Source organism: Pollicipes pollicipes, unplaced genomic scaffold (assembly GCF_011947565.3).
Source record: "Pollicipes pollicipes isolate AB1234 unplaced genomic scaffold, Ppol_2.1 Scaffold_6686;HRSCAF=7923_pilon_pilon_pilon, whole genome shotgun sequence".
NCBI lineage: Eukaryota > Metazoa > Arthropoda > Thecostraca > Pollicipedomorpha > Pollicipedidae > Pollicipes > Pollicipes pollicipes.
In genome coordinates, this window is record NW_023596921.1 from 28,632,127 (window position 1) to 28,653,339 (window position 21,213).

Here is a 21,213-nt window from a genome sequence, read left to right on the forward strand (position 1 = left end):
CTCTCTCTATATCTATCTCTCTCTCTCTCTCTCTCGCTATCTCTCTCTCTCACGGGCTACTATCTTCTGTCTGTTGCTTTTGCAGTAAGAGCACTCTGGGTTTTCACAGGTTTTGTTCTATATGTCTGATGACGAGGAATCCGCTGAACTTTCCAGTTGTGCGTCTACGGTTTTGCTGCTCTTTTTTGTGCAAGCGTTGACGGGTCGACAAAATACCCTGGGACTGTCAGCAGCGTGAGGCCTCCAAGCGTCCCACCGAAGCAGCTTCTACTCGCACACTCCACTATACAAAGGCTGTGTTCTACATGCATCGGCTCGCATTCTTGGAAAGCGACATTTGTGCAGAAAATTAATGTGATCATGTCCGGTTTTAATAAGTTTCTTTTTGAGTGTGCGAGGATGACTGTTGATAACACTCAATGGACAGCGCACAGACGGTGTTAGCATTTTAGTTTTCTGATGCAGTTATCTAGATAAGCTATCATACTGGCAGTGTGAGAAATGAGATGGTATTTTATCCTACCTCTCATCAGTCCCGCACCGGTAGTATTTTTTGCGAAGAAGTCCCGCGTTTGAACAGGTCCTGTGTCAACGCTCGCCCGTCGCTTCAAAATCCTCCCGCCGCAGTGTCTCAGTGGTCTCGCACTAGGTTCCACGGCATTGGTGCTACAACAACGCTCGCCCGTCGCCTCAGAATCCTCCCGCCGCAGTGTCTCAGTGGTCTCGCACTAGGTTCCACGGCATTGGTGCTCTACAACAACGCTCGCCGTCGCCTCAGAACTCCTCCCGCCGCAGTGTCTCAGTGGTCTCGCACTAGGTTCCACGGCATTGGTGCTACAACAACGCTCGCCCGTCGCCTCAGAACTCCTCCCGCCGCAGTGTCTCAGTGGTCTCGCACTAGGTTCCACGGCATTGGTGCTACAACAACGCTCGCCCGTCGCCTCAGAACTCCTCCCGCCGCAGTGTCTCAGTGGTCTCGCACTAGGTTCCACGGCATTGGTGCTACAAAAACGTTCGCCCGTCGCCTCAGAACTCCTCCCGCCGCAGTGTCTCAGTGGTCTCGCACTAGGTTCCACGGCATTGGTGCTACAACAACGTTCGCCCGTCGCCTCAGAACTCCTCCCGCCGCAGTGTCTCAGTGCTCTCGCACTAGGTTCCACGGCATTGGTGCTTCACAAAAGCTGCTGCCAACAACAGTGCTGTGACATGACTTCTTCTGCCAATATTTATATACCCGTCATGACGTCTACCGCAAAAACTTAGACGGTTGTTGCTTGCACACGGCATTGCGTCTACTGCAAATGTTTATACGCGACCTTAGAGCTACAGCAAAGACGCGGCGAAGCTTTTGCTGTAGAAGTAAAGACTGGAATGTTTTTTTGCGGCATAAGTTTTGTCGTGTAGTACTCATATGATTTAAGAGCTTTTGCAGTAGAGGTAATAGCGCGTATAAGTGAAGGCCGCGTCGGTCTTTGCTGTATAAGTAATGACATGTATAAGTTTTTTCGACATCAATTTTGATGTGTAGCTCTCATGTCGTGTATAAGTCTTTGCAATAGAAGAAATGTCGCGTGTAAGTAGTCTGCCTAAGTTTTTGCAGCCGGAGTAATGTCGCGTGTGACTGATGTCGCAGCACCTCTGTCGTGAGGAGCTTTACCGTTGCACTAATGTCGTGACGCCCTGGCAATAGGCTATGGTAAGGGAGGACACGGCTCCCAACGCCAGTCGAGCAAGCGATTCACGGAACTCATTTTCCAGAAGCAAACATCATTGGTCGCTTCTGGGGTCATTAAGTCTCACATGCACATGCACCCGTGCACATTTTGGCAGTGACATCTAAATAGCGATGACGTTCTGAAAATGGTCATTCCGCGGCACTCTATAAACTGGGGCCACTCGTGAGCTGGACTCACTCATGGCTCTAAGCAGGGTCCTGATCGACCGCGCGACATCTGGTCTAATGACCTTCCCCCACGAAACTTTGGTTGACGTACGCTTCCAGCTGCGTGAAACTGACCACTGTGAACTACCCACGTTATCCGAGACCAGGGGTGTTTCTTCCTCCTGAAACTACTGCGAAATGACCACATGTCACGGCACCCGCACCCGCTGACACGCTTAGAACACTGCAAGTACATTAAGAGACTTATCTGTGAGACTCTGATACAAGACATAAACGTTCAGGGCCATTGGTGTAGATAAATGGCATTCACGTTTTATGAGAGGTGCTGGTTGAAAAGCAAGATGAGAGTGCTTATGAATGCCGTTCGTGTTCGATCGAGACAGTCGCGATTCGGAAGTCGTTTCCTCGCCTTGGGGTGAATCCAACGCATACGCGGCGGAAGCTTTGCCGCACCAAAATTTTCAACAGCTCCGTGATATATTTTGCAGTGAGACATTATTCCAGCCCTGCAAAATGGTAAATTACGCTCCATGTGATGCTGACGCATTGCACATAACCTGCACGGCCGTAACAAAACATCCCCGAAGCGTTTCTCCGTCTGTATTTTGCGCAACTGCACCCACATGTGTTGAACGCACATCTGTTGCTGCGATATTTCGTGACCGAAGATGGCTATTCATGTTTGAAACAGCACTTCGGCGTCCAGCCGTCTGTTCATGATGAGAAGCCTCGCTCTCTGGCGGGCGGAGAGCACCTCGACGAGGCCGGTCCCATGGCGTCTCACCTCACCTCACCTTAACCCGGCCTCTACAGCCGTGTATTTTCACTGAAAATATGCAATGTACAACGTACGCATTTAACTTACGGCACAGTCGCATTCAAACTGATCACAGACATGGAACAAATATAGAAGAGACAGCTTGGCCGGCGGTCGCGACGAGGGCTCAGTTCAGGCGAGAACCGCTAGATGTCTCTGCTCGCGACGGCACCAGCGGCGCCACCGTCTCGCCTCGACGCGTACACGTTACACGCGTACCATTCTGGCAACAGACAGTCGGAGATGGCGCGGCCCCGGCGAGCGTGCACTGGAGAGCGGCGATGCCAGGGTCACGTGTGCGGGACGGCCGGCGGGGCGCTGTGGGGGTGCGGGGGTGCCACGGGACGGAGCTGGTCACGGTGACGGTTCTGGGCCGTCGATTCGAACGGGCGCCGTGCTCTCGACACCTTTTACGATCTTCCCACAGACCTGCCCAGACGTCGGCGGAAGACCAGGCGGAAATGAAGAGGATGAGTGCGACAGAGTCTCCGCCGCCGCTGACCACGCCTACCTCGGCACGGAGCACGGTAGTTCGCACCGTGGTGACGACCGTGCACCGAATCTAGATTCGGGCTGTGCGCATAACCGTGAGCCCTATTAATCAAGATATGAAGCAAATATTATGATTCAACTAACTGGGCCGCTGCTCCTCTGGCCTCAGAAGGGGGGGGGGGGGGGGCAGCGTAGTACACAGTCGCCACAGAGCCTCGGCCAGTCCCGCAGCCGGGCTGCGACGCCACGCCTTCCGCGAACGGTGCCACATAGCGTCCGAGTTCCGAGTACGGGCCGGCCTGTCGGAACTAATCGCTTATTTGGCGGCTTGAAGAGAGGCGTAGTGGGATCACTATCTCGTAACGGCGGTCTGTAGCGGCGCCGCAACGGGACCAGGACCTACCGTGCGGAGTGGCGCACTGCAGTAGCGCTACTCCGCGCGCTATTCGCACGGAGTAGCGCAGTAGCGCACCACGCGGCGCGAGCACAGTGTCGTCACGGGAGCCGGGTGGAAGGGGCCAGCGAATGACGTCAGCTGGGCTGAGCTCAGGGCGGTGTGCGCTGGAACGCTACAGGGATAAGCTCAGCCTGTGGGTGTGTCGGCGTGAGATCAGCGTGTGGGTGTGTCGACGGTGAGATCAGTGAGAGGACTCGTCAGAAGTCTGCTCGGCGCGCCGATATGCCGAGATAAGGCCCATGCATCAGCGCGCCGTTTCGCGGGATCGGCTTGTGGGCGGCTGTGAGGTGAGATGAGGTGAGCGGTGGGGTACGTCTGGGGTGAGAGGTGAGGGGTGGCCCGGCGGGGGACAGTACACCCAGCCGGGGGCCGCCGCCGCCGCCGCCGCTGGCTGCCGTACGGGGCTGCCCCGAGCGACCGGTGCAGAACATGCGCTACGCCGGACGCGCCACCGCCGTGCCCGTCAGGCCGCCTGAACACATGGTTATCACACGCCCGTCGCGCGTCGCCCGCCCATTACGCCAGCTCGCAATAGCTCTTCAGGGTGTTGATGGTGCAGGGGTGGTAGCAGCACTCGTCCACGATGCCCTGGCGTTTGACGCGCAGGTGCTCGGGCTGACCGGCGGCGCGACGCTCCGGGTCGCTGAGTGGGTCCAGCGTCTCCAGCAGCCGCTGCCGGCTGTACTGCGCGTACGGCCGCGCCCGGGCCGGCACCTCGGTCAGCTCGTTCGGCAGACGGTCCCGGCGGTAGCCAATGAGGGCATCTGCCGAGGGGAGGGGCGGTTAGGCGCGATGGCGGCGGACGCGTCGGGTGAGAGGGGCTGTCGGAGGCAGCACGGACGGCCCACGACACGCTGCACGACACGACGCATTACCACACTCACGATATGAGCCACGACTTGACTCATGACCGCACCATTGGACCCACGACATAACTTGCAACCCGACTCACCATCCAACTCATGACTCAACTCACGACCTCACCCACTACCCAACTCACGACTCAACTCACGACCTCACCCATCACCCAACTCACGACTCATTTCACGACCTCACCCGCCACCCAACTCACGACTCAACTCATGAACTAAACCACCACCCAACTCACGACTCAACTCACGACCTCACCCACCACCCAACTCACAACTCAACTCATCATATAACCCACCACCCAACTCACGACTCAACTGACGACCTTACCCACCACCCAACTCACGACTCAACTCACGACCTCACCCAACACCCAACTCTCGACTCAACTCGTGATCTAACTCGCCACCCAACTCACAATTCAAAGAGAGACATGGCTGCCTAGTCGACCCACCGCACGACTCATGACTCAAAAAGTTCGACTCACAGATTTACTCATGACTCAGCTCACGACACCTGAACACCAGCGCGCGCGCCGGCTGCTGGTAACAGCCCCGGGTGTCCACAGCACTCTCGGCAGCGCCAGTGCTGCGCCCGTGCTGTCATGGCATACGCCTAAGGCCGGCAGAGTCGCGCACCGCCCCGCCAGGGTTGGACCATGTCCCGCATGTGTCGCGAACGGGTGGGGCAAAACCCGTGATGGACTTTGCGGTGGCCGCCAACAGTGGGCGTAGCTGGCGACAAGCAGACTCGGTTTACCATCAGCTGCACTTTGCGCCTGTTTATGCTTATCCGCCCAATCGCCCATAAACAGCCAGCTATTTGCTGCCAGCACAGCTCTCGGGTCACCAAGGATGGTCTAGTTTTATAAACATTCATGCGGGGCTTGTTGGGACTCGGGTACACAAAGAGGGCACGATCTTCTATGAAGTGTGCGCATTATTCTGCATAGCGTCGGGATCATTTGCGTTGGTTCACGCCCAGAGTCGTGAAGCGTTACGAATACAAAAATGATCTTAAGAGTTGCGCAACAATTTTAAGCGTTGGCACCTTGGCAAAATGTACCATGGAAAAGGTTTGTAATTGTTGTTATCATATACAACGAAACAAAAGGCATTACACGTCATCTGTTACCGCTTAAATTACATGCGTTCTGTGCGTGAATACCGTGCTGAGCTACATCGAAACGTTTCCAAAAACCTTCTCGAAAGTCTTCGAAGACATCGCGCAGAACTTTATTTCATGAACGGTTATGCTCATGCACGCCTTTCAGGATCATCCATTCTCCAAACCTCCTGACCAGCATAACGCAACAGGATTTTAGTAGCCGTGGGGTCCCAGTTCTGTTAATTTACTTACATCTGGATCCAGAATCCAAAAACCCTGAGTAGGGCTTACGGTTAAGAGGGGTCCTGGGATACCAAATTCCCCTTGTTTGCACCTAAGCTGGTCAGCGGTGGTACCCACTGACCTGCCGTCGTGTGCTAGCTTATGACCACTAAAGGTGACAGGTGTTCACTGACCTGTCGTCGTGTGCTAGTCTCTGACCCCTAAAAGTGACGGGTGTCTACTAACCTGTCGTCGTGTGCCAGCCTTCGACCACTAGAAGTGACGGAGTGTCCACTGACTGTCATCGTGTGCTAATTTTGCAAGAGGTTCCGAAAAGTTTTGCCGCTCAGATTTGTTCTATTTCGGATACATTTTAGCATGCTGATCACAAATATGACCCGTAAATGTTGATTTCAAAATTATTTGGGGCGCGCTGCCTACAAAAAAGGTCTTCGTTTCTTACGATGCGTTCATGAAGTGCACGATAGCACTACGGATAGCGTGGCCAAGGGGCATAATAGTTATTCAGTGGCAGTGATAATGTATCACAAATAGGTTGGCACCAAAATCAATATGATATCTCTAACCAGTGTCTCCAAATAATTACACAAAAGTTGGTAATCAACTAAATGACCATCACCCCAATAGGTGGCGGTAGCATCGCTAGTTACGCTTGTTGTCGTTTCCACATCAATGTCAGGGATGTTGTCGCCGTAGTCCTTGGGAATCGGTTGCCCCCCCCCTTGACCAGCCGTTGTGCCCTCATTCAGCTCCCTCACTCGGCAAAAAAATGTTTGGTGACACTAATGGCATGTACGGAATTGCTGCTCATACGTTAGTTATGTATCGTTGAGTGAATGGAAGAGCCTTGACAAGGTTAACATGATATGTATGCTGATGAACCACATGTTGTACGAACAGCTGTTCGCGAGGAATGGAGGCGCGTGAGTGGGAGTCTACATCTGGTCGCAGCGCCCATTCCGTAAATGCACGAAGAGAAAGTAAGCCATTGTGTGCAGCCTAAGCTCTAGCATTGCGACCTTTCGCGTTGGTCCGCGACAAATTCGTGTGCAAAACAGGCTATGCCGATTTTTGGCGCTTCGTAGCGAAGACCCTTCACTTATTGTCTATTACCTTGAAATAAGTACTAAGTATTTATATTTCAAGCATTCCTGAATCTCGGGTGCTTTGTTTATTTTCTCTTCAGCTGTGATATGGAAATGGTGGGCCATGCTCGGCATCCGCTAATATAACATATGTGATGAATTTGACATAAAGCAGATGACCTTCCCAAGATGGAGGCGTCATTAAGTAAAAATAGCACAGCCACGCACACAATGTGGTGTTCGGGCTTGCCAGCGTCCACTTGACCTTCCCAAGATGGAGGCGTCATTAAGTAAAAATAGCACAGCCACGCACACAATGTGGTGTTCGGGCTTGCCAGCGTCCACTGAATGAATTACTTGCGGACTGGTCATTAGTACGGTCATGATGGTGGAGCTTCTGAAGGTAAAAATGGTGGAGGTGGATGATGATCATGTACCGATGAGAAACTGCTCGGTATATCAGACGAGGCATTTCAAGAAAAGTCTCACTTCCAGTGGTTCAAAAAGACAAGATACAGACAACAACGACAATTTTGCTGCACGAAAACAAAACACGAGAAACGGAGGCACATGTTGCGATATGACTCAGCGACATGAAAGCACTATACCACATGGTCGAGGTGTCTGCCCCAGTTCAGCACCTTTAAGATGAAGAGCTCCTGATAGCTCAGACAATGGTGAGGCTAATGCTTATAGCTGGTCTAGATAGCAAAACCACATCGCGACGGAATGCGCGGGAGGATCGGTGGTCTTGAGAGACAGGACAGATCCGTGAGGTACACGTGGGAGGATCGGTGGCCTTGAGAGACAGGGCAGAGCCGTGATGCACACATGGGAGGATCGGTGGTCTTGAGAGACAGGGCAGAACCGTGAGGTACACGTGGGAGGATCGGTGGTCTTGAGAGATAGGGTGGGGCTGTGAGGTACACGTGGGAGGATCGGTGGTCTTGAGAGACAGGGCAGAACCGTGAGGTACACGTGGGAGGATCGGTGGTCTTGAGAGACAGAGCAGAGCCGTGAGGCACACATGGGAGGATCGGTGGTCTTGAGAGACAGAGCAGAGCCGTGAGGCACACATGGGAGGATCGGTGGTCGCGAGAGACGGTGGGGAGCCGTGAAACGAATGCTTAGCCGCTGTCGGGGGCGGCCGTGGCCAGGCCACTGCAAGTCTAGAGGTGAGGCACAACCACTGTTTTCGGTGTTTGGTGATAAAATAACAAGCTGTTTGGTTGGCAGGCGAATTTGCAATGCTGTAAGTCTTCCGATTGACATGATGAGAATGCACCAACAAGGATCCGTTCAGGTAGCCTAGGGACTCTACTTCGCCTCTGCAGCGGTGGCGCCACTGTGAGAGACGAGGAACACGTCCCATCTAACGTTTGATAGGAGGAGGCAGTCACCATATTCCAGCAACATTCTTGCGGGATGAATATGCTCTTCGCACAAATTTTGACTAAGGACCCTGACTACATTTTTATCGCAACGCAATTCCTTTGTACCCGTAGGATTGCGTTGCCCCAAATGCTAGTACGATCCTGCTAGGGCCCGGAAAGACCGCTCAACGATATTCCCCTATGCTGGGCGAGCGCATTCAATGTTTTTCGTGCCTAGAGTCCAGAGCTGGATTGAGAGGTGAATAGTGCATCACGTGCCTGCAACCTATGAATGAAATACATTTTCGTAGGAAAAGGTATTTGATTTTGAATGGTAGCATACGTCCTAAAATACCACATCTTTAATTCCCACATACGGCTCATATTTTCGTACGGCGTCGTGAACAGTCACCACATGTTATCACCAATTCCGTCTTCGTGTGTTTGCAATAGCTCTAGAAAGCAACTACATACGGCCCTATAATTTCTCGTACTTTTTATGTTCATTGCGCATCTTGAAACATATTGCACAGAAGTGTCAGGCATGGTACCACCATTACATAATTTTTCGAACAGCATTCCGGAGTTCAGGAAAAAGGTACGGCGGAGCGAGGCGACGCAAATTCACTATCCTTTCATGCATCCGCTCTTGTGCCTGACGAGACATTTTAAAGTTCAAAGCAGGGCGCTGCGCTGGTCGAGGGCAGTCTGAGGCTAGAGACCAAAAATTAGAACCTTACAACTTGTTTAGGCATAGAGAGATTTGAATATTGCGGGCGTGTCCCGTTATTCTAAGACAAGCATTTACTGGCTTGGTTTAATCGTAATGCATTCTATGGCCTTGTAGCTTGCAGCGGAATGCTTTCAGCAAATATCCTGACAGCTGCTGGCCAGACTGATAAGGAAACAGTTGAAGAACATTATCCCTCAGCAATTTGGCCAGTGTTTGCTGGACTATTGCCAATTAAACACATTTGTAATACTCTGTTAAATAAAGTGCCATAAAACTATGAAAAATTATACATTTAAAGGGAAAGACAATGAAGTTAGAATAACTGACGAATTATAGGTTCAATGAAAACAATAAAAAGCAATAATTTTATGAAATTATAACACTTAACCTAGCCTATGGTCCATGTCGTTTAGAATTGCCGACAATTTGCAACAAAAATACGAAAGGATATTCTGGGACTACGACAACGAAGGTGCCAGGGGAAGCATGGCATCGAGAAGCATGCAAGAGGCTTACATAAAGCACTGAGCGACTTCGCATTTTTCGTTTTGTTTTAACGCCATTACGGTCAACGTGATACTCATGCGAACTGAAGAGATCCCCTTTCATTCACTTCTTTCCTCTTCTTATGCTCGTAACACTCTTATTCCTGGTTGCGTAGAGGCTGCGTAAACCAACCTTAAGGCTAGGCGGCTAGGACTGTGCCACCTGATGGGCTAGGGGTGCCGCAGCGCCACGCGGGAACCTGTTCATTAAGTCATTCAACTGGATTGCCTTGCAATGACCCTTCCCGCGAGTTTAACCACAGGCGAATGCAGCTTCAGCGCGCGACAGTCCTGCCGCGATCCGCGGTTCCCGCACCCCCATATCTTACGGCAGTGCAGCCCAAGACACATGAGGAAGTTTCGTAGCAATGCTCATTCACGAAAGCGCCAGCTATCAAATACATGTTTTCTCATCCGTTTTTTTTTTTCATTCGAGTGTCGCTGTGATGATTTGATGACCTCGCTCGCCATTAATAACTGGTGGCGCCGCCCTTGCGTGCATGAAATTGTAGTCCATTGTGTTTGACAGCAGATGTTGATAATTATCCCCTGATTAGATGGTGTGGTTGCCATTGTTTCCATTGAAGTCCTTATTCAATTTCTATCGGCGCATCTTTGGAGTAGGCGCTGCGACCAGATGCCCCTTCCCCACCCACCACACCGCCTCCACCACTCAAGAACAGCTGTTTGGAAAATACGCGGTTCATCAACAGGACAATACTGTTTACCACGTCAAGGGTTTCCCATTAATCCAGACGGAAAAATCACGTCGGTCGAACAACTCCACGTATGTCATGAGTGTCACCCAGAATTTTCGCCGGACGACTGGTGAGGGGGGGGGGCACCGAAGCCGGTCAGAAGGGGTGCAACACGCTGCTAGTGGGAGCACAGCTCCCTCAGGACCACAGTGACAATATCCATGGTATTCACGGATGTGGGAACGTCATCAAGCGCAGCTGGTAATACCGTCACCACCTATAAGGAAATGATGCATTTGCTAGATTACCGACTGCTATGCAAATATTTTAAGACACTGGGTGGAGGCAGAATATTGGTTTGCTGCCAATCTGTTATTGTTTATTATTATGTATAATAGCGCTGCCAGTGGAAAGTGAACAGTTACCTCGATCACATGATAACTGAGACAGTCATGCGTTTAACGCAAGCATCGTGAAAAGGGAATACGCCTAAGCGGACGGGCAATCCGAATGATTTTTTTAATGAACATTTCCAATGTCACATTCGTGACCAGCGTACAGAAGTAATCCAAAAAGACCTGCGATGCAAACATTCTCGGAACTTTTCCTTGGAACCGATCACCCTACCCACTGACCCGTGGTCGTGTCTAGCCTCTGACGTCTAACAGTGACTGGCGTCCACTGACCTGCCGTCGTGCGCTTGCCGCTGGCGCCGCCGATGCCGGCGCTGCCACACACCAGCTGCATGGCCTCGATCAGTGCACTGCCGCAGAAATAGGCCTGTCGCTTGTGCGGCGGCGGTCGCAGCAGGTCGCGGGCTAGCACGTGCTGGTAGCAGGTGGCCAGGAGCAACGCCGCCGCGTACAGCCGGAGAGAAGCCATCTGGAGCGGCCAAGAAGTCACACTAAAGCCTGGACACGGCACCCCCACAGCTGGACACGATTACAGCGACAGCTCAAGGGGAAGAGGACCCATTTGCGGCACGGTAGCATGTTAACTGCGGATATGCAACTCCACGGCAGGACATAACCCATCTGTAGGAAGATCATTGACGTCAGGAGGCGACAGGCCAGATCGCCTCATCGCCTAACAATCTCAGGGCCTGCGTACAAGCGCGTCAGACGCTGAAGAGAATGCTGTAAACCAAAGTCAGTGCGGGCGCGAGTCCAAAACGAGCGTTAAGTTCCGCACACCCCCCCCCCCCCCTGGTTGATACAAACCCGATACGATGAACAGGGTGTGTGACGTCACATGTCTCCGGACCAAACGTAACGCCGACCTTTTCAAGGCGATTGGTAAGTTAGCGCGGTGCGGTGCGCCGCAGCCCTGTCCGGGCGGGCGCGGCTTGCGGGGCGCCCGGTGAAGCGTCGGCAGCGCCGCCCCCTGATACAGTGCTGTGGCTCGGTGCAGTCGCCGGCCGCCGCGCTGCCGGCGGCCGGCGGCTGTAACAGATAGCCCCGGTCGTCGTCCGCAGGGGACGGCCGTCGGGACGACCTGCGCGGCTGTGTCTGCCACTAGCAGTTCTGCCCTTTTGGCATGGCTGGCCTACTTTCTTTGTTGTCGGGCCGGGGCCTGTCGCCACCCCCTGTCGCCGGGGGCGACCCGGCGGGGACGGGGGTCGCGGCGCTCATTAATTCGGCTGATCGGTCACAGCCGCCGGCGCCGCGTGGACCTGGACGACCGTGATTGTCGCCGGCGCTCGGCGCGTGGCGGCCCCCCACCGGGGCCCGCCACCAGCCCAGATAGGCAGGGCGGCCGAGCGATCTACGGCAGCCGAATGTAGCAAGGTAACGAATGTAACATAATTTTTGTTCTGCCGCATAAGCCCTGGGACCAGACTGTTCAAATGCGCGGCGTCAGATTTTGAGCGTCGCAGGCGGAGGTCAAGGAAAGACGCGGTTGCGAGGTAGTAAAGTTGGGCTTCAGTAAATTTTGGACAGTTTGCGACATAAGTTTTAAAGCTGTCACTTCAAGGGAGTGCTCCACATTTGAAGACAGTGAGCCCAGCCTCAGATGTGGTGAAAAAGCTCGCTTGTAACTATCGGTGTGCTTTTTAGTGCAAAAACTGCTCTAAACCACAAAATTTCTGTGTTTAGTAGATAAGGTCCTCAATACGTTATCATTTGATTGCGCCATGGAATGTTTGTATGACGTCGGGCTACCAGATGGCCGAGTCAGAATTACCACTGTAGCGGACGGATTGACCACTTGCAGTACTTCAACCTGCCGAGAGGTCACGCGCGTGTTGGCGCGTCATTTGTGAAATTCTTACATCGTTATGAAAAGTGATTCTGGTCCCAGTCTTAGTTTCGTGATAACTCGTACCACTGCTCAAATCCCTGCGTTATATAGCTCAAAACGTGATTTATGTTCTAAACTTGCACTCATCATATCAAAATGATTGAAGGTCAACTGATGATCGTTGATGCTACGAGCCGTGCTAGCGCGAATAATTCGATAATCGTATTTGTCATGGTCTTGAGCACTACATGGCCAATGAGGTGGAGGTATTTGTGCGACGTTTGTATGGAATGAATGTCGGGGTGGCCTTGAAATAGTCTGCACCGAATAGTTGGCACAAATTCGCGGGCGTCAAGCCCGGAAACAAGATGACTTTAATCCTTAAAAAGGACATCGCTGATAACTGTACTAAGTGCTTTTAAGAATGGTTATCCCTGTTCAAAACCAATATTAATGTGAAACACTCCCTTTAATGCCTGTGCCACGTCAGCGATATGAGTGCCTAATAACACGCCTGTCTCTTGCTTGTGCTGGACCTGCATACAAGTGACATGTAGAAATCCAGTGTCTTAATATGTGACGACCGGAACTGACCACATTGAAAATGTTTTTACGCTCATTCCTAAAAGCGAGCACCCAGACTGGGTCCGGTCGCTCATCTGACACTGGATATGGTCGTGCCCAAAGTAGATCAGTACGTAGGGGCGCAGTTGGAGCCTTGGTAAGGGAAAGGGAGCACACGCTTGGCAAATGTCCTCCCGACGGTGAAGCCCCACCCCCAAAAAATCGCCGGATATGGTCCACTTTATTTCTAGGGGAAGCGGTTTTCTTTGTTTTATTTTCAGTCTTACCTTCAGTATTCAACAACTATAGGAAGCGGGCGTCAAAGGACCGCATGGAATAATCTGCCAGCGCGATTTATTTTATAATGCTTCAGTGGACTCTTTTAACACAATAGAATGCATTGCCATATTCTTTTGTCTGAGTTCTATAATTGAGGGCCTCGTGAACGTAGCTTGTGGATCAAAGTGAGGGTCGCAGTTCATTAATATAGCCAACCCCAGTTCGTCTGGCATTGTTCAACCTTCCTTCAGAGCCGATCAGTGAAAAATATTATTTAGCATAGTTTTAAGCTTGTGCATTCTCAAGCCTTAGGAAGTAAACCTCCATCCAAAAAATGCATTTCCGTAACAGCTGGCAAGTGGAGAAACAATAACCAACTTCCCATATTATATAGTACAAAACGGGCTTTGTGACTGAAGCTTGCACAGCTTGTTCAACATTGTCTGAAAGCCAACTGATGTCCTCCACATTTGGAAGTCGCGCTCACGGGCGCCAGAACTGAACAGCTGGACGGTAATTTTCTTCCTAGCGTTGAACGCCGCCTGGACTGCGAGGTGGCATGGTTTAAATCACGTATCGATGACCCCATGCATGTCTGAATGACCTTGAAATTGTTTGCAAGAAATATTCTGCATATCTTTGCCGGCGTATAGTTCAAAAACTAGAGGGCTTTAGGTCTAAAGCAGGGCAGGGCCATGAACTGCACCAAATCATCTTCAAAATGACCTTGTCAGCTCAAAACCTCATACAAATTTAGAAAACATATGGCGCGATTTCCCCTCCCCACGCGGCCGCGTGTGCACCAAGCATCCATAGAGGTGATGAAATAATGTGCTACTTGGTGGCCAGCTCCCAAATTTTTGTGAGTGTCCTTTAAATCAGTAATTATTGGTAATTCGTAATGAGTGTTAAGTAATTAGTGCAGTAATTTTAGTAGATCTAGTAATTAAATTAGTAATTAGTGTGTTATCATCACGCACTTTTCCAGAACAACAGCTATGTGTTGCAGGCGAGCATTTAGTCTTCTAACGCTATTGGTGCCAACGTTGCTAAGTTTCCCAACGACAATTTGTTGGGATCGTTAAGTTCGAAATATATCACTTTCAAACGTCCTGCCGATGCGAACTAGTCATGGCGACGTGAGGCGCAAAGCATTTGTGTCATCTATGTGATCTGTCTTCTATATATTTCCCAATGCTCTGCAAAGCGATCTGTTTTGCATGTGCGAAGTCGTCAAAAACAGCCGCGTTCTCTAGTGAGAATGTCTTTTCGTTACACTGACAACTTCGCGGTGTATGTGATTTGAATGATGCTTAGAGGAACGTTCAACATCTGAAAATATTGAGGCAAACATCAGATGCGAATAAAAGCTCACTTAGGACTTTCGGTATGTTCTGTTAAGACCACATTTGATAACAAAACTTCACCTTTTAGTAACTATGCTCCTTAATACGTCATCGTTTGGTTGCGTCATGGGACGTTTTTATAACGTCTAAATCGCTGCCAGATTGGTGGTATCAGTTTTACCGCTGTAGGGTACGAGCTAACTCGTTTGTAGTACTTCAGCTCGCGACAAGATGACTTCTCAGTTTATACTTGCGAAAAACGACCATTGCTATGAGTGCGTGTTTCGGCATATTCTCATTGTGTTTTTGTATATTTGTACACATAGATAAGGCAGTAGTATTAATCTCATTCCTCGGATAAAGACCTAGAAATAATGTTCCTATAGAAATAATGCCCCTAAAAACCTATGTGAACAATGTTCCTCGCTAATGCGCTGAAAAACTAACGTAATTCATTTGTATACGTTTACGTGTTTGTTCTCGCATCTGCACTCTGGTTTACCGCGCTATTCTCAATAAAAGGTTAAAAGTCGTATTTTGCTTGAACTAGAAAACAATATGACCATTGAGTAGGCAGAATTCACGTGTGGATTTTATGACATCACGCATCTCAGAGTAACTGCAAACTAGGCGGTGCCAAATAGTCTACACAATTCCGCATGCGTCTAGCTCACCAACGAGAAATTGAAGTCGAAGAGCATTACCGTCAACTGCAGGGGATGATGTTCAAAATGGCTATCTCATTTTAAAGCCCTATACAAGTGTGGTCTCTTCAACTTTTGGCGTGTCGACATATGGAAGTGTTCCTGTAAACATACGCACATATACGCATATATGAGTGCCTTTAACACAGCTCAGCGATGTAACTTCGCACCGGCTCGCCGGTTTGACAAAACACCTCGAGTAGGCGTAAGAATGCACCTGGTGCGTGTGTTTAACTCAGGTGTAACGCTCGAGCAAATGTATTTCTGGGGTGCAGCACTTGAGCGAGGATGTTTTCTTAACTTTTAGCCAGAGGACGAGTGTTTGTTGGAGTGTTTGCACTGCGTGGAGGTATTGAGGAATACTTGATATAAGTGTGCTATAAATATGCAAGCAGCATCCACCAGAGGCGTAGTTTCTCACTGGATCAACTGCACCGATCGCGCGAGTTTACAGCTCGGGTTGGCATGAAACGTTTTCATTGCAGACATCTCTTAACACGCGTTCGGGCGGTGAGGTGGTCAAATTGGCCCCCAAAGGTTTTTCAAAATGGTTTTCGAAGGGCACGGCGCGGCCGCGCTAAATTTTCCGTAGCTGTAGACAATTAAATAGCGGATCATTCGACCTTAAAAATTAGATGTACCTTGTAAGGTCGCTGACCTATGGCGGGTCAAAGTCAGGCCATGGTTTCAGCGAAGGCAATTTCTGGAGAATCGTTCAATCTGATGCAACAACGGAGTGTTTGACAATTCCATACATCTCTAAGATGCCTTCTTAGGCACCACAAATATTGAATGAGCAAATTACGTCGACCTAAGGTCAGATATGAAGGTCAGACGAAAGTCAAAACCAACCTGATTTCTTACTCTAGGGCTTGCTGTATGGGATAGTTTCTAGTGCTCATTTCGAATTTATTGACAGCAGGAACCGCATCACACATCTTCCATTGACTTCTCAGGGGTCAGAAAAGGCCGTTGACCTAAGATGACCCAGGTCCACGTCTTGTTTTAGGAACATACTGCCTTGTGTGACTTTCTCGCTTATTCAAATGCAAAACTCAGGGCAGTATTGTATTACTTTGGTTGCCACGGCCTTCAAAAGGTCAAATAAGGTCATTGACCTGAAATGGGCTCGTGACCTTTTGCTTAGAAACAGTTGCCTAGGTTCCGGGGGTACTTTGGGACCAGCCTAGCATTAGACCTTATTTGATCTGAAGGTCATAACCTAGGAAGCTCAAACTTTGACCGAAGTAAGTTCATGTACAGGTTAAGACAATCTGTAAACTTGGTGTTTCTAGCTGTTTAATTCTCGAGATCTCAGGGGGTCAAATTGACCCCCCACCCGAGCAAAGCGTATCTAGCCGACCATCCGGGCGCGTGTTAATGCCACACAGTCGCTTTATGAAATGACGCAAAATTTAATGCTGTGTGTTTATTCAGTTGGCTGCTTTCATAACACTCTCTAGTCCGTTAATGTTCGTGCGTAAAGAAAACACAAAATGTGCAAGTTTATTCTCATTTTGCTTTCCATTCTATCTAGGACTCATTGTCAATGCGTGGGCATTTTTACGACGGTCTCAAACAAGAAAGATGTGTGACGTGTCAGAGCGCTGTGTGATGGACGCGTCAACAGTTATTGGTGTCAAGGTCCAACGAACCAGGGTCCTAACGTGTACACAAAACACGCGGGACGTGCAAAGGACGCACCCTCGCTTCCTTCCCATGCAGTGCCTGCACTGAAAAGACGGGAGCCACCAGCCACTCGCCTTCTGATGGACACGTTTGATTGTCAACTTAAAAATGCCAGGCAACCAGGCTAAAAATATACAATGTGAACGTGTCCCAGGAATGTAGTTTGTCGTTCAGTTAGGGTCTCCAGCCGTCAACCTTGAGAGCAAAGTCGGTCAAATCCGAGGAAACCCGTTTTGAAGTTATTTTTAGGTGGGTTTAGCCGTCTGTCTTTGATCAACCCATCTCAATCATTTTGCGAAACTACAAGCATAACGCGTTTTACATTTTCTGCGCATTTTTCTAGCACACGCGCTAGATTTTTCTATTGAAAAATGCTACAGTTTTCATGTAGTCAATGTGCACGGCGAAACCGTCATTGAAATGGGCGCATTTTTCGTCCGATATCATGTCTGTCGTCAGGAGTGGTTTCCGCGTCCGATGCAGTAATATCCTGGACAGATGCTCGAGGGTGCTGGAACAGGTTCCTAGATACTCTTACTCTTAAAAGGATTATTTAAAGCCAGATACCAACACCAGAAAAACAGAGAGGTATGTCAGTCCCCAACATCAGCGGTATGGATTCAAAACTGGTGGCGGGTGGCGCAGGACAAAAATGCCACATCCCTGCTGGACGCAATGAGAGAACGGCTTTGTCCCGACCTTGGAGTAAAGGAGCTGTCAGTTTGGAGGGCCCGTAACATACATGCTACGTGCTCCGCTTCTTTGAATTTAGTCTGACGAATTATTTCGACTGGTGACAATTGCACCACGGTCCCCGCTAAACATAGATTGTTGCATAAACAGTGTCCGCGCCATCCAAATGGATTGCATTAAATTTTTCGTAATTGCCGTAAGTCCGTCAAAATAAAGGCTCCTAGACCCTGTGGGGAAAATACGACACTTGGCTGGGAACTGAACCTGCCTGAATGATGTGCCTCGAACTCAATGTTCAATATGAGCCCGTGAGTCACTGTACCAATGTTCAATATGAGCCCGTGAGTCACTGTACCAATGTTCAATATGAGCCCGTGAGTCACTGTACCAATGTTCAATATGAGCCCGACCCGTGAGGTCACTGTACCAATGTTCAATATGAGCCCGTGAGTCACTGTACCAATGTTCAATATGAGCCCGTGAGTCACTGTACCAATGTTCAATATGAGCCCGTGAGTCACTGTACCAATGGGAGTGCAAAATATGCCTGTGATGTCCTCTGAGCCAAAGTCATCTGTGAGGACCACAGCACACCGGGTAACCATGCAAGTCTAATCGCCATTTGAGCGTGAGCTTTTGACGTCAGTTACAGCCAGGGGGCCGTGAAAGGAAGTGCTTCACATTTATATGAGGTTTTGAACTGCTATAGCCATGTTGAAGACCTTTGTTGACCCATGACCCATGTTGAAGACCAGCTCACCGCCATGGCCTTTCTAAGACCTAAAGCCCTCTGGCTGCTGGGGTTGAAAGCCGCAAAGATGTGTGAGAGTAGCCTGGGAGAGCATTTAAAGGTCATCTTGGTATTCATGACGTTATCATAGCGTCATTTAGATCGTGTCATTGAATAAGCATGTGGTGATTAAGGCCAAGCAAAGAAATGATCAAGCCATTCATACCTGGCGTTCGTGAGCACAATTTCCAGATATATCGGCCGCCAATTGGCTTCCAAGGAATGTTGTGCAAGGTACGATGACGTAATCAAACAATGACGTATCTAGGAGCACATTCATCGAACTGAGAAATTGTCTTGCCTAGATAAGTATTTTCTTCTTAAAAGAATAACAACAGTCATAAGTGAGCTTGTTTCATCATATCTGATGCGTACTGCAAAATCTTCACATGGGAAACATTTCTTTTAAGCTTTTTACCCAGCGCACGGTAGCGGCCATAAAGAGGCATCAAGTATTCATCTGAGTGAACACTAAATCTGATCAGCATTTTCCCAGCGCGTGGCACCGACCCCAAACGTCATCCTTTGCCGAAGGTCGCGTCTAGGAGATGCAGGCATGGAAAATGTTTTCATCATCGTCCGTGGTGTTCATATGCGGTTCGTACACAAAACGCTGCAACGCACAACAGTTTCTGTGCCCCATAGCTATCACCCGGCACCGTTATGCAGTCAGCATGTGCCAGTAAACGGGACGATGAGCCACGAGTAGCTCAAATTCTAAAGGTACGTGCCCTTGCAGCAGACTGCATGCCGCGGTAATAAAGGTCCAACTGTCCGCCCCGCCGGTCGGCTGAAGCACGCGACTGCAGCCTCGATGACCGCCGTCACAGCCAGGTCACCATCTTCGCTGCTGTCCGTGACACTGTCTGCGGAGTGCGCGCATCCGCCCGGCGACTGCATAGGGAGTGCAGCGACGGCGGACATCTGTCGGGTGTCCGGGCTGGCTCGGTCGGCGGTGCCCGCGTGGCAACGCGCGCCTGCCTGCCCGCCCCCAGAGTTTCGGCACGAGAACCCGGAGGCGGGGTGGGCCGCCTTGTATCGCTCAGTGCGCCTGCTATGACAGCCTTTCCCCACCATTTGACTGCGCTTACGCAACTGTGTCGCCAGAGTGGGCGCAGTTCTCTGACGGTGCGCTGAACTCAGCAACACACATCGCGGCGCGTTTGTGACAGAAGACGATTATTGCGCACGTCCAGCGCGTGACAAAAGCTCAGCAGCTCCCTGGAATTAGAGGACCACGGGCTGCTTTAACCCATGGGCACCCGTGTAGAATGGGCGACGGGTCGGGTTGCGGTGCGTTTTGGGGGAAACTTGTCGGTACAGGTACGGGAGAGGTGGAGACATTCGCGAAGTGCCGGGTAGATTCTTTAAAAATGTCAGATGATACTACTGCATGTTCTTTGTTCCCTCACCACTAGCCCTTTGCTTATCGCCTTCGCAATTATCAAACCAAAGTTGCATGTTCTGGTTTAAACGTTTCCGAGACGCTTTCATGCGTTGATAACTATTGTAACTATGCCAATCGTCAATATATATTTATTATTAATTTCATCATTCGTAACAAAGTGCTGAAAAACTGCAGATGGGAAGGTAAAGGGTGGCTACCATTGAATCGACGTGTGTGACGGGAGAGTATGGTCACAGCCCCGTCCGACACAAGCCACATGTGCCAACCAAGAGTGACGAAAGTGACTACTGGCGCGGACGCCGTCCGGGCGCCGAGCACAGACACCGTTTTACGAACTCTGTGCGGGCTAAGTCTCGGCGGATGGAACCACCGGCGCATGTGGCTGTGCCCCACCATTATCCCTTCTCCTGCATCCCAAAGTCTCCCTGAAAGAGTCATTACTGGCCGAAAGAGATCTAATCCAAACCAAATCGAATTAAATCAAACCTGACCCGACGCCGGTTTTCCTGGCCACTAGTACAAATGCAGCATAGCCGAGATTGCACACGCCGTAGAACACCTAGCGTCTCCCAGCGATCGACGCCGCCTTAAAAACCCAACGCACCAGGCGCCACCCCCCGCACGGCATCCGGCACCACGTGTCCAGGGCGCGCGGCGGCCAGCCGGCGCCACTTCACACTCACGTTGGCGGGGCGGCTGAAGTGGCGGTGACGAGCGCGGCGCTGGGGGAAGCAGCCTGAGGGCCGCGCTTGCCGGAGGACGACCGCTACTCTAGCGCGGCGTGCGACCGGCACAACACGCTGCCATGCGCCTGGCGGCACGGAACGGACGGGGAGGGCGGCGGATGGCCTGCAGCGGCGCCGCCAGACCGGCTAATGGTCACCGGCGGCTCCGGCCCGGCCGGCGCCGGCCGTCACTATTTATGCACGGCTGTTCGTCACGTGGCCACCACGTGTCGGAGCGCGGCCAGCCGGCCGTGGGTCTGCGAGCGTGAGCGGGGGTGCACCTGGCGGGGCGAGCCCGACGCGCTCGACTCGCCGGCCCTCGCTGTGGCTGCCGCGCGAGCCCGCTGCTGCCTGGCCATGCGGGGCGGGTCGAGGTGAGGAAAGGTGTGCTCTGACGCTGCCTGCGCCCTCCAGCCGCCGGATAATCAGCTGAGGTCGGCGCCGTCTGGTT

General features: G+C 50.9%; 1 protein-coding gene across 1 annotated transcript; it reads right to left on the reverse strand.

Annotated features, from left to right (window-relative positions):
* Positions 1-2,486: 2,486 nt before the first annotated feature.
* LOC119107572 (insulin) lies at positions 2,487-20,967 on the reverse strand. Its single transcript, XM_037231059.1, has 3 exons — positions 20,721-20,967; positions 11,010-11,205; positions 2,487-4,433 (listed from the first exon to the last, which is right to left on the reverse strand). Exons 2-3 carry the CDS (start codon positions 11,203-11,205, stop codon positions 4,186-4,188), a joined length of 444 nt encoding a protein of 147 aa, XP_037086954.1. The 5' UTR covers positions 20,721-20,967; the 3' UTR covers positions 2,487-4,185.
* Between the last annotated feature and the right edge of the window lie 246 nt (positions 20,968-21,213).

What these genes read in the sequence shown, in the direction of transcription:
- LOC119107572 (XM_037231059.1), bottom strand. Translation starts at nt 11,205, where the DNA reads ATGGCTTCTCTCCGGCTGTACGCGGCGGCGTTGCTCCTGGCCACCTGC. An exon ending in CGGCAAGCGCACGACGGCAG is followed by an intron (nt 4,434 to 11,009) that starts GTCAGTGGACGC and finishes TCCCCTCGGCAG; the next exon opens with ATGCCCTCATTGGCTACCGC.